Source organism: Lontra canadensis, unplaced genomic scaffold (assembly GCF_010015895.1).
Source record: "Lontra canadensis isolate GAN:19392208 unplaced genomic scaffold, GSC_riverotter_1.0 scaffold48, whole genome shotgun sequence".
Classification (NCBI taxonomy): Eukaryota; Metazoa; Chordata; class Mammalia; order Carnivora; family Mustelidae; genus Lontra; species Lontra canadensis.
The window spans coordinates 1896550-1910619 of NW_022631042.1; the positions used below are offsets into that span (position 1 = coordinate 1896550).

The following is a 14070-nucleotide window of genomic DNA, read 5'->3' on the forward strand; positions in this document are numbered from 1 at the left end:
TAGGCATTTATACTGTTAAGAAAGAAGTAAGATTTCTTTATTCATGATAAGATGGGTCTGTATATAACATTCCTAAGGAATCCTTCCACCAATCTATCTAGAACTAATAAGCATTTCGGAAAGTTTGTGTTACAAGATCAGTATATATTAAAATCAACTGCAAGTGGTAAATAATCCAATAATGAAAATAAGAATGCAGTTCCTTTCAGAGTGCTTTCAAAAATAATAAAATATCTAGGAATAAATTTAACAAAAGAATTGCAAAAACAGTTCATTGAAAGTTACAAAACAACACTGAAATAACTTACAAGCTTAAATCGGTAGAAACATCCTCTGCTTATGAATTGGAAGATTTAATATTGTTAGGATGGTAATTCTCTCCATTACTCAATAGATTTATTTTAATCCTTACTGAAGTTACAACAGGCTTTTTTATTTTTATTTTTTTTTTGCAGAAATTGGTAAGCTGATCTTAAAAATTTAAAAAACCCAAGACCTAAAATCATCAAGAGAATTTTGAAAAAGAAGAACAAAGTCAGAGTGCTTTCATCTCCTGATTTTAAAGCTTATATAAAGTTATATATATATATATATATATATATATATATATATACACACACACATACATATATATAAACCATTTTTAATTTATATACTATTATATATTTTATGTACCCTATATTATTTACTATACTAAATATATATGTATGTATACCAATAGTATGTAGTACATAGTGTAAGATATATATATATGTATATACACACATAGTTATAAATATAGATACCTTTGGCATAAGGATACACATAAAGATCAATAGAAAGGAAGTCGAGAAATAAACCCTAACATTTATGGTCAAGAAAACTCTAACTTTTCAATAATCAAGGTGCCAAGGCAATTCAGTAAGAAAAGCACAGTTTTTTCAACAATTGAACTCCACAGGCAAAAAGATTAACTTTGACTCTTGCCTCATACCACAAACAAAACAACTCAAATGGATTATAGGGGCACCTAGGTGTTGAGTTGGTTAAGCAAATGACACTTAATTTTAGCTTGGGTCATGATCTCAAGGTTGTGAGATAGAGCCCACCACCAGGCTCTGCACTGAGAGTAGAGTCTGCTTAAGATTCTCTCCCTCCCTCTTCCTCTACTGCTCCATCCCTAAAAAGTAAATACATATATACATACATACATACATACATACATACTAAAAAATAAAAATTAAATTTAAAAAATGAATTGTCAACTCACATGAAGGGATAAAACTATAATTTTTTTTAGAAGAAAACACAGGAGAGAAATCTGAGACCTTGGATTAGGCAAAGACTTCTTAAGGTAAAACACCAAAACCTTTCTACATAAAAATAAATAGGATCTTACCAAAATTCAAAATGTTTGTACTTCAAAAGAAAGCATTATGAAAACATACTAACAAATAATAAGCTGGAAGAAAATATTTGAAAGCACAGATCTGATAAACTCCTCGCATTTAAAATAAACAAAGAATAAACCACTCAATAATAAGATTAAAAAACTCCAGTGAAAAGTTAGGCAACAGATTTGAATAGTCACCAAAGAGAATATATAAATATATATCCAACATCATTAGTTATTAGAGAAATTAAAATTAAAATCACAATGAGATATCATTTCCTACCCAGTGTTATGGCTAAAGTAAAAAGAAGAAAAAGAAAAAGAAAACAGATGATAGCAAATGTAGTTGAAGATCAGAGAAACAGGAACTTTCATACGTTGTTGATGGGAAGGTAAAATTGCACAGCCAACCTGGAAAGCAGTTTGCCAGGTTTTTTAAAAAGTTAAACATGAATTCACCATTCAACCCAGCATATTCCCCTCCTAGGTATCTAAGAGAAATGAAAACATATGCCCACATAAGACTTGCATGTAAATGTTCGCGGAAGCATTACTCATAATAGTTACAATTGGAAGTGACCTAAATGTCCATCAACTAATGATGACATAGACAAAATGTTGTATATCCGTGCAATGGTATATGAGTTGCAATAAAAAGGAATGGATTGCTGATCAATGCTACAACATGGATGAAATTCAAAAACATTTTGCTCAGTGAATTTTCAGTCATAAGAGACGAGATACTATATGATTCCATTTATATGAATGAAAACTCAATTATGGTGCAGTTTACATAACTCAACAAATTTACTAAACAACAACTTAATTGTATTCTTGAAGTAAAAAAAAAAAAAAATACAAATGAAACAAAGGCATTTTATTGAACACCCAACTCTGAGTTGGATCCCAAAGAAAAATAAGACTGACAACCAGTGGAAAGTTCTCTAGACTGGATGTCAAAATATGAGATTCTTGGTGCCAGCTTCTCCTTGCCAATAAAAATGTTGTGTTTGCAAGTACCTTAACATTTCTGAATTTTAGTGGTTCCATCTATTATAAAAGTAATTTAGGATAGGTGATTCCTTAAATCCCTAATTACCTATAAAATTCCATGAGTCTACTCACTTCTTAAAAATTATAGGAAGCAACAAAAAATTATAAGAAGCATCCATAAAAATCACAGGATGCAGTGTTAAACTCTGAAGTAATAATTACTATAACTTCACCAATTTTCTTTCTTTAGCAGTTTTATGTTTTTAGAATGCACTTGGGTATATAATTTCTAATTCTTTGGACCAATCACATTTCATTGAGTACCCACTATACGTATAAAGTATGAATGCTATGGAAATAATTAAAATATATAATACCACCTCAAAAGAATCTTTCATTCTCAAAATAGATGCCATAATAATGATATACAACTTGCAGAAGAATGTTAGATGTGATGGCTCACCAAAGCAGTACAATAAAACACTAGAGTATTTCAGGGCCAGAAAAGATTGCTTAAAACTGGAGGAAAAAAATAAGCCTTTGTGGGGGTAAATATAATTTGAATTGAACGTTGAAGAACAGATAAGATTCATATATGTGAAGAAATTATATCCATTTGGAAAAATTACATGAGTAATATAGGAAAATTCAGAGAAAAGACTACAGTTTGGCTGTATAGGAATGAAAAAGTGAAGTAAAAAGGTATAAAGTTGGATAGTAAGTTTGGAACTGGACTGTGGAAGATTTTGAATGTTAGGAGGCTTTTTATTGATTCTTTTTTTCTTTAAGATTTTATTTATTTATTTGACAGAGAGAGAGAGATCACAAGTAGGCAGAGAGACAGGGTGGGGGAAGCAGGCTCCCCGCTGAGTAGAGAGCCCGATGTGGGGCTCAATCCCAGACCCTGGGACCATGACCCGAGCTGAAGGCAGAGGCTTAACCCGCTGAGCCACCCAGGTGCCCTTCATTGATTCTTGATGGATAAATCTCACCAAATCTTTTTTTTTAATTAAGACTTTATATCTTTAGGACAATTTTAGATTCATATCAAAACTGAGAGATGCATGCACATGCATAGACTCCCTCATTGTCAAAATCACTCAGAAACACAGTATTTTTTTTATTTTTAAGGATGAACCTACATTGATATATCATAATAAACCAAAGTCAATGGTTTATATTAGGGTTTACTCTTAGTGTTACACATTATGTGGATTTGGACAAATGTATAGTAGCATACAGGGTAATTTCACTGCCCTAAAAATCCTCTATGCCTCACTTATTCATCTATGCCCCTCTTCAGCTTTGGCAACTAATGTTTTGTTTTGTTTTGTTTTGTTTTGTTTTTACTGGCTCCATACTCTAGCCTTTTCCAAAATGTCATGTAGTTGAAATAGAGATAGACTTTCAGATTGGCTTCTTTCACTTAGTAATATACATTTTAGTTTCCTTATTAACTTTTCATGACTTGATAGTTCATATCTTTTTTAACACTGAATCATATTCCACTGCCTGGATGTACCACAATTTATTTATTTACCTACTGAAGGATGCCTTAGTTGCTTTTAAGTTTTGGCAACTATGAATAAAGCAACTATAAATATCCATGTGTAGATTCTTGAGGCTGTAAGTTTTCAGTTCTTTTGGTTATACTAAGGAGTGCAACTGCTGAACCATATGCAAGATTATGTTTAATTTTGTAAGAAACCACCAGACTGTCTTCCAAAGTGGCTATACCATTTTTGCATTCTCAACAGCGGCTGGAGTTCCATTTCTCCACATCTTCACCAGCATTTGCTGTTATAGTATTCCGGATTTCAACCATTCTAACAGTGTATAGTGGTATCTAATTGTTGTTTTAATTTGAATTTCCCTGATGACATAACACATGAAGCATCTTTTTATATGCTTATATTTCCATCTGTATTTCTTCTCTGGTGAAATGTCTGTTAAGATCTTTGGACCATTTTTTAATTGGGTTGTTTTCTTGCTATTGAGTATTAAGAGTTCTTTCTACATTTTGGGTAACAGTCCTTTATTAGATGTGTCTCTTGCAAATATTTTCTCCCAGTCTGTGGCCTGTCTTCTAATTATCTTGATACTGATTTTCACAGAGCAGGAGTTTTTAATTTTATTAAAGTCCAGTTTAGCATTTACTTTTCTCATGGATTATAACTTTGGTGTTATAACAAGTTGTTGCCATACCCAAGGTCATCTAAATTTTCTTTGATGTTGTCTTCTGAGAGTTTTATAGTTTTGTGTTTTATTTATGGATCTATGATCCATTTGAGTTAGTTTTTGTGAAAGGTATAAAGTCTGTATTTAGATACACTTTTTTGCATGTGGATATTCAGTTGCTCAAGCACCATTTGTTGAAAAGATCATCTTTGCTCCATTATATTACTTTTATATCTCTGTCAAAGATCAATGGACTGAATATATGGGAGTCTATTTCTGGTCTCTATTCTGTCACATTGATCTGTTTGTCTCTTCTTTCCCCCATTCCACACTTGATTACCATGGTTTGAAGTTGAGTAGTGTCTGTTCTCAACTTTGTTCTTCTTCAATATTGTGTTGGCTATTTTGCATCTTTGCCTTTTCATGTAAGCTTTGTTGGTATCTATAAAATCAAATTGTTGGGATTTTGATTGCAATTGTAATGAATCTATAGATCAATATGGAAAGAACTGACATTTTGACAATATTTAATTTTCCTATTCATGAACATGGAATATATCTCCATTTATTTAATTAGTTAGTTCATCAGATTTTTGTAGTTTTCCTCACTTAGATCTTGTGCATATTTTGATCTGCTAACTTTTGAGTAGCAGAGTAAGTTTTTCAGAGGTTTGCTTTAAGAAAATTTATCTAATTGTCTTGAAAAGGGAGAAAATGGAAGTTATAAGCCTGGTTGGAATGCAAGACAATAAAGATGTGAAGTTGATTAGTTGTAGTGAAAACAAAGAGTGTGACATGGAGGTAACTGATGTTGCCAAAGTAGACCTAATAGAATTTGTTATTACTTATGTAAGACCAAAAGATGCTGAGTTAATAATGAACAATAGTCTAAATTCTTTAACTGTTCTCTCATTCAGTTCTCCAAAGCACTGAATAGAAGTAAGAGCTATCATCCTCATTTTATAGATTGGAAAACAGCAGAGAAAATAATCCAAGGGTCATGCCTGTAACAGACCATGGTGGGTTTTGTTGAAATCTAATAGCTGAAGCCTGTTCTGAGTCCTCTCCACAAACTGTGACTTGAACCTTAGTTACTAGAAATATTGAGGTACACCATATGAGCAAAATTCACTTGATATAGGCTGACTCGAGTCACGTGCCAGCCAAAGATGGCTGCGTTCAGGGAAGGAGAACAAAAGTTGGAGTGAGCTCCCAGCGTGGCCTGCAGAGGAACGGTGCAGGCACCGAGTGCTGTGAGGAGAGCATAAGATATATACTATTGAAAAATATTTTAAGGCTCAAGATGGAAAATCATGAACCACATGATACTGTCAAGGAAGACTTAATATTCAATATCATAACCAGAAAAATTAACCAACTCCCAGAAGCAGAGAGGAATCTGCTCGAACATGGATCAGCATATGTTGGACTTAACGCTGGTCTCTGTAGTCTAATAGCAAATAGTCTTTTTCGACGCATCTTAAATGTGACCCAGGCTCGTATAGCTGCTGGCTTACCAATGGCAGTGATCCCATTTTTGACTGCAGACTTATCTTACAGAGGTTTTGTAAGTTTACCTTTGATTACAGGTGATTTGAATTGTGAAACCTGTACCATAACACGGGGTGGACTGGTTGGTCTTGTTCTGGGTGGTCTGTACCCTATTATCTTGGCTATACCTGTGAATGGTGGCTTAGCAGCCAGGTATGAGTCAGCCCCGCTACCAGAGAAAGGAAACATCTTAACTTACTGGACTAGAGTTTCTAAGCCTATCTTTAGAAAGATGTTATTTCCCATTTTGCTCCAGACTATGTTTGCAGGATACCTTGGATCTAAATAATATAAACTATTTATAAAGGCCCTTCAGTTACCTGAACCTGGCCTAGAAATTCAGTGACTGTTAAAACAAATGTGTACACAAAAATAAAATTATAATGTATGAAAAAAAAATTCACTTGAGATAGAATAAGAAAAATGATTTTGGATAGCTTGTTTTTCTTCCCTTAACATGTATATGTGTATGTCTTAGTTTGTGAGCTCAGTGCTCATAAAGCATTGGAAAAAATGAATTTCATACAGAAGCTAAGAATTTTTAATTTATTTTTATTATTTTTTAAGATTTAATTTATTTATTTGAGAGAAAGACAGAGATAGTGCATGATCAGTGGGGAGAAGGCAGAGGAAGATGGAGAAGAAAACTCCCCACTGAGTAGGGACCCTGGCATGGGGCTCTAGATCATGACCTGAGCCTAAGGCAGACGCCTAACTAACTGAGCCACCCAGGGGCCCCAGAAGCTAAGATTTTTTAATAAAAATCCCTATTGAAATTCTCGGATTATATATTAGCTAACTGAACATAATAAAAAAAGTCTTTAAAAAAATAAAGAAATTCTCGGACTATAGAGCAAGTAAGTCACATGGATCATTATCATCATCTTCTTCATAGTAGAGCTTTTTAATAAGAAATTCCATCCTCCTATAAATGGGCAATGCCTTCTATACTTTTCAAGTTGTATATGCTGTATATATCATTAAAATCATGTAAAAAAATGATACTGTGAAAAATGTCTTATAATTTTTATGAAAAGAAGATTAAATAAATATATTTATAAGCTACATGTGCATGTGTGCACATATGTGTAAATCTAAAAAAAATAAGGAAAAAAATACACAAAATTTTAACTTCAGTTATCTCCTTGTAGTGAGGTTATAATTTTTTTTTTTTTCCATTTTGGGCTTTCTTGGATTTTCTAATGATCTGACATTTATTATGTTCATTTTTTTTAAAGGGCTTTAAAGACTTCATTCTATCCAAAATAATTGATGAACTGTTGATGAACTATATAATTCAATTATTGAAGTTCTGTGCTGCTTCTAGTTACTTTGTTCCTAAGTAGAATTATCATCTTTCAAAGTTATACCTCTTGCCTCTTGCTTTCCTGTGTTATTTCATTTTATAGAATTCATTTTTGCATTAATTGCATTTTGCTGATTTTGATTTTCACCACTATAGCTAGGACTGCTTGTTGCCTATTCAATATCCATTCTGTCCTTTTTCCTTAAAAATAGAACTTTGATTTTGTTGGGAATGGCACAGCACCCAGTTAAAAATCAAACAGAAAAATTGAACAAAACAACACCACAACCTATGCATCCATATCTGCCTTGAAGATAAACACGTGTATAGTCTGGTCGATATGCTGTGTGTGGGAGTAGTTGGTGGGAACTTGCCATAAGCTACTTAAAGAGGATTCAGACTCAGCAGACTCATGTCCTAAATTATGCCTTTGTATTTCCTTTTTATTTCAATATGAAATTCAGACATGATGGCTGGTGATGCAATAAGTGTCTTATTTCATTTACTTTGAAAATTACTCTTAGAACTTAATCTATTTTCATGTTATATTCTAATTTAACATAATTATACTTCTATGGGTTATACTTCTATTAGGCCATAATCACCTGCCTCCTGTTGGATACCCCAGGATTAATTACTCACAAAATATACTCCATGTGATGGAATAATTGAACACTTAGGTGGAGTTTTTATCCTTTACATTAAGGCTACAGAGGGAAAACAGCAGGAATTTTACTTGGGCACAGTTGGTGCTGAGATGTTCTTTTGAGTAAGAATTAAGCATCTGCTTTAATTTTTTCACAAGGATATTTTGATTCATGATGGTAACTGCATAATTATAAGAAAGAATGATAAAAACAATAATAATAACTATAGTTTATTATAGTAGTTGAGTACTCTAAGTTGGACACATTAAGTCCATCATACTATTTAATTCTTATACCAACTGCTATTAAGTAGTCATATTTATTTGCACATTTCATTAAGAAACAGAGGCACATATATACTAAGTAACTTGGCAAAAGTCACACAACTAGGAAATGTTAAAGCAGGAACTTGGTCAAAGTTACATTTGAATTTTAAAGATTTGCTAAGGTATGAACCACAACGCTATTCTCCTACCATGTTTCCATTTTCTTTTATCAAAGTATATTCTTCCAGTTGATCTAAAATGGTGTCAAATTGGGGAGCCTGAGTGGCTCAGTCAGTTAAGCATCTTCCTTTGGCTCAGGTCATGATCCCAGAATCCTGCAATAGAGCCTGGCACCTCGGTGGAGGGAGGGAAGGTACTGGGGAGGGTGGTGGCACCCTCCATGCTCAGCGAGGAGCCTGCTTCTCCCTTTCCTTTTGCCCCTCGCCCCCCCAGCTAGTGCTCTCTCTCGCTATCTTTCTCTCTCTCAAATAAATAAAATCTTAATTTTTTTTAAAACTGTGACAAATTATCTGCATATAATTTAAAACAAAGGGAGTCTTTAAAACAAAGGGAATCTTTTGTATACTTGTATCCAGTGATAGTGAATCTTTTGTATACTTGTATCCAGTGATAGGATTTACAGCCTAAAGAGGCATAGGGAAATATGGGCAGTGTGAATTCTATATATGTAAAATAAAATTGTTTTGCAGTATATCAGTTGAACTGTGATCTTTTGATTTCCGAAATATACTAGGTTGATGGCTGTTCATACTGTCAGCACCTCCTTCTGGCTTTTCTTATCAACGGTTAAAGAATCTTGAGCCTGCATTGGCAGTCAGTACTCTAAATTCCCTCAACAGACATGCATTCCATAAAAATTGGATAATAATGTAATAATAAGGAAGAGTATATACAGTTTATTTGGAGATAGCACATGATTATCTTTTTAATCAGAGCCTGATTTACATTAGTTCCACCTTGCTATGTTATAAGACACTATGCTAACTATGACTGACTTTCCTGAACCTCGGAGAAAACTAAAGGATGTAGTATAATCAATAACAGTGAAATTGAATTTTTTTAAACATATGGTGCAGATACAGAAAACATGTATAATTATAGCTGCTGTAATAAGGGATCTAATAGAATCATGAAACTTTCTGAATTATTTTCTGTCCCATCTTAGCACTTTGTTTTCTACCTAAATTCAAACATTCACTTGCTTTTCATAAATGCTGTTTTTGCAGAATTTCGTGCTCACAGCCTCGTGTTCCACATCTGTGTGGAAAAGCCTACCCAGGGAGTTGCTTTAGCATTAGACACATGATTAGACACTGATAGACACATGGCATTTAGTAATACCATTAACATACTCTGCACCACACAATGGCAACAGATGTCTTAAGTTCTAACAACTAATCAAAAAGTAAATCAGCCAACATAAAAAACATCTGGAATCCTAGAAATGGAAGAATTTAGTCAGAGATCATTCAATATTCTATCAAATTTGTGTTAATTTGTGAAAAGCTGTGCTGGATGTTTTTATGCAAATGAGGCCAAATATACATTTTACTCTGTGATCTCCAAAACCATTTACTATAGAAAGCACTTTGTCAGGTTCCGAAGCCCTTCTTCCAAGGCCTGAGATAACTCAAGCTTTCAGAAATAATTCTCTTATTAAAGCAATATGTTCAAAGTGAGCAATGCAAGTCCACAGGGAACGCTGCTGAGAAAGTAATGGTCTGCTGGTGAGTTGATGGACTGCATTAGTGGTCCCAGCCAATCCGGAAGGAGGACTGACAGCAGCTCAATTTGTAATGTATTTCATATGGAGAACATACTCAGCAAAGAGCCCTAAATATTAGAACTGTGCATTGGCTAATTAAACTCTTTGCAAATCATGGCATTGCACCCGTGAATTATACTCGGGCCATTACTCTCTGATCTTTGGGAACATTCTTATCCACATATGAACAATAATCATAAAGGCAGATAGATTTACAGAGAATGTATTTTCAGTTTAATTTTCACTTACAATATTAACTTAATTTGTGGTCCCAGAAATTCATTTCCTGAGAAGGGGGAGACTTTGTAGCATGTTGTTGCTGTTAAATATTAAAAAAGAGTTAAGAATTTGAAAGTCTCTCAGGTGATTCTTAATGTTCCAAAAAAATTGGTATGGTGCCTTCAGAAATTAGTAAAATGCTATATTTCAATAAAAAATCGTAATTATTCCAAATGAGGACTTTCAGTACTGTGTTTTGCAGTACTGAAAGTCCTCATTTGGAATAATTACGATTTTTATTGAAATATAGCATTTTACTAATTGAATCTAAAATTAAGATTTTAGACAAGGTTGCAGTCCTCAAAAATTTTAGTATTTAAAAGGACATTATTTTTTCATCTTTTGGGCAGCTTTGCCTGAAAATGGTCATTAGGTTTATACTCTTTATCAATAGGTAAATAAAGAAGAATAAATAAAGATGAATGTTGCCTGTCTTTGGAATTTTCTTTTGTAAATGGGATGAATATTTAGCTGTGCTAAGTTGTTTCCCTGCATATTGGTGGCATAATGACATAATTCATTAACATAGCAAATATAACAAGAAAGTTGTAGTTATTAGCACACAATTTGCAAGTTGTTTTTTATCTTGAGTTATCTTAAGGCACATGTTAAACTGTGAACTCAAATTTAACACTGCATTACTGCAGTGGTTTTATATTTTGAATATAATGTAGCAGAAAAGAATTTTCAGGCTGCTCCATAACAAAACATGCCAGTGAGTTGTTATGCTTGTGTGATGTCCAGGGTTCTCCCTTACAGCGTTATTTAATATTTACTTAGATGGGAAAGGTAGATTGCAATTATTTCCCTCTTAGCATGCCATTTTCTGCTTTACATATTTTTATTTATATATTTTATTCCACCTCTGTTCTCCAGAGCATATAAACGTTAAGAGTCTTCTAGAAGTACCAAGAAATGCTTAGTGGTACAAATCTCAAATGTACACAAACACGAGTCTTAATAAACTACACTGTCAGAACATGAAAATTAGCTCAGAAAACTGACGCCCATGAAATGCTTCCATTAGATGACAGATTTTATTTTTCCTAAAGAATAATCGATGATTAAAGTTTATCTCCAAATACAGAAAATTTGCATCAAAGAGAATGCTTCCTCAGGAGAAGATATACGGGGGAGTATAATTAATACTCTAAATGGTCATCTTTTTAAGCATACTTTTAGGAGAAAAAAAAAAAGAAACTGAGATAATCCCAAACTATTAGACATGGGAATTTTATAGTCTTTGCATAATCATAGAAGCCGTAATGATCCCCTGATAGTATTAATTCCTCTTACAGTTTTTATAAACTTGTCAAGTCCTGCACTTTGCTTCTCTTACAGCGTTGACATTGAAGCTGAATGATGCTCAGATTTTTATCTCCTGGCATGAATAAAAAACTGTGTCACAAGGGTACATAATAAAAATGAATGTGAGGTTTACTAGAGATAGGGGACTTTTTGGATCAAAGCATATCCATTTATGAATGTTATAAACTTTTGATAAAACAAGTTGTCATGTGATGGCATGTTTATTTCAGAAGTATGGATGAAAAGATAATATTTTTAATTAAAAATAATAAGAAATTTCTTCTAGCAGACAGACAATAGTGCTGGGGCATGTGGCTAACAGCTGGACGTTATTAAATATATATGAATTTGAGCATCTCATTGGTGATTCTTTAATAGAGTTCCTTTTTTTCTTTTATTGCTAGTGAGGAAGGGTCACACATTTGTACTCAAGAGGACAAAACAGATGTCGATTTTAAATTTTTTTCTCTAATTGTTGTAATCTTTCTCACAAACCACCTACTTTTTAGTTAATGGAGAACCATAAACTTGTCAATAAGATTATCTAGTCATTCCTAGTAAAGCTGTCAGTCAATGTAAGGTTCTGGTCCCTGAGGGATTGTTTCTCTTCTTCCCTTCTCCTTCCAAGATGCATAGCTGTGAGGGGAACTTTTTCCAGTTCTTAGGGGGAAGGTAAGGTTCATCTCTGGTTCTATCCTCATCTCTGCTGTCTGTCTGACTCTAAATGTAAAAGCTGACCATGTACTCTGTTACTCTTTTCATTCCTGCTGTAATAGCAAAAGTGCTCTCCAAGGCAAATTATGCAACTAAAGTGATATTATCCTCATCCTACTTGAGCATTCCAAGCAGCATGCAGTTGTTGCCAACTAAGTTTTTCACTTTTATTTCCAAACAACGCTAGAAAAATTTGGTCATCATATGAATCAGTACAATACAGTTCCTAGAGACCAAAACTGAAAACAATTTAAACAAACAAAAAGATGAATTTTTCAAGTCACAGGGACAATCGTTGAGTAGGGCAGAAGGTCTCATTGATGACTGCATTAAGGACCTGAGAGCTTAAGGACACCCTTCATCCCTTTTCTGTCTGTGCTACGAGTGTGTTGATTTCATTCTGAAAACTTCTCTAAAAGGTCAGTAATCTCTCCCCTGGTTAGCCGTGAAGATGTGGTATTCTTAATAAACTGTGTACAGGCCCAGTTTGAAAAATACCTGGGAAGCCCTTCAGTTGCTTTACCTAAGGCCATTCACCTATCATTTAGCAAGTAGGCAGTTTCCAATGCAGGTCATACAAGAATCACCTTCTTTGAAGAAGCATTTCACAGGGGAAAGAGTAGGAGAAAGTGTTGAAATAGACAACAGGATTATACATGCCCCTAAGTGTAAATAATTAATCATTTCATTGCCAATATTTTTATTAGAATGTATCCACTTTCCTTAATTTCTTCCAGAATCTTTGACTTGTAACAGTCTTATGCCTTAGACCATGTACCCTTTTCTTAGTTTTTAGTGAAATGTCACAAGATCGGCTCTCTTCAGTCTTAAAATGAACATGACTTGGCCCTGCTTTCTCCTCCAACCTCATCTCTACAGTTTGTAGATCCTTTTTCTTGTTTCTGAAAACATACTGACCTCTTTCTTGTCTGAAGTCTTTTGACCATACTTTTTACTCTTCCTGGCATGTTTTTCCCATTGGTTATCTCCTTCTCAGCTTTTGTTTCTAAGCTAAAGTATTATCCCAGAGAGACCAACCCTTATCGCCTTAAGTATGATCTTCATTTACCTGTTGATTCACTTTTTTTTATCTTTTTAAAAAGGTTTTTAAAATTTATCTCTTTTTTATTATTTATCTTTTATTATTTATCTCTTCCAGTGGACAGCAAGATCTACAAACATGAGGACTGTGCTTCGATCTACCATTCTATCCTCAGAGATTTGCCTTAAGCCAAGCATATGGCAAGCTCTAAAAGCCATTTGTCAACTCAGATGTAAAATGTTAAATTTGACACTTGCCAACTTTCACCTTAATCTGTTGCAGCATTTCTTCTTTGGCTTCTGTATTAATAATCTGTCCTACCTTCTCTTGGTATTTAGGTTCTTATTCCTTTCATTTTTTTCCTCTTCCTCACAAAACATTAGTCTTCTGGCAATCCTTATTTTCTTCTCAAACTATGTACTTTAACAAATCTGATTCCTTTTTTATGGTTTTAACTACTGTTCATATGCTTAGTGTTCAGCAATATTTGTTTTTAGTTCTCCCGATCATCAGAATCATTCTCTGTTTTGCTGATTGACTCTTTTGAGTATTATTAAATGGAATTGAGCATTCTCCACCCTTTTCAACAACCTCACCCTATTTTCCAAAACCAAGAGGCCAGTTACCC

At 33.7% G+C, this 14070-nt stretch overlaps 1 protein-coding gene across 1 annotated transcript; it reads left to right on the forward strand.

Moving 5' to 3' along the window:
- Nucleotides 1–5691: 5691 nt before the first annotated feature.
- On the forward strand, nucleotides 5692–6493 carry LOC116876856 (transmembrane protein 126A-like). Its single transcript, XM_032873227.1, has one exon. It carries the CDS (start codon nucleotides 5847–5849, stop codon nucleotides 6381–6383), a length of 537 nt encoding a protein of 178 aa, XP_032729118.1. The 5' UTR covers nucleotides 5692–5846; the 3' UTR covers nucleotides 6384–6493.
- The last annotated feature ends 7577 nt before the right edge of the window (nucleotides 6494–14070 follow it).

Bases quoted from the DNA above. Each gene is read 5' to 3' on its own strand.
- LOC116876856 (XM_032873227.1), top strand. From the start codon at position 5,847: ATGGAAAATCATGAACCACATGATACTGTCAAGGAAGACTTAATATTC.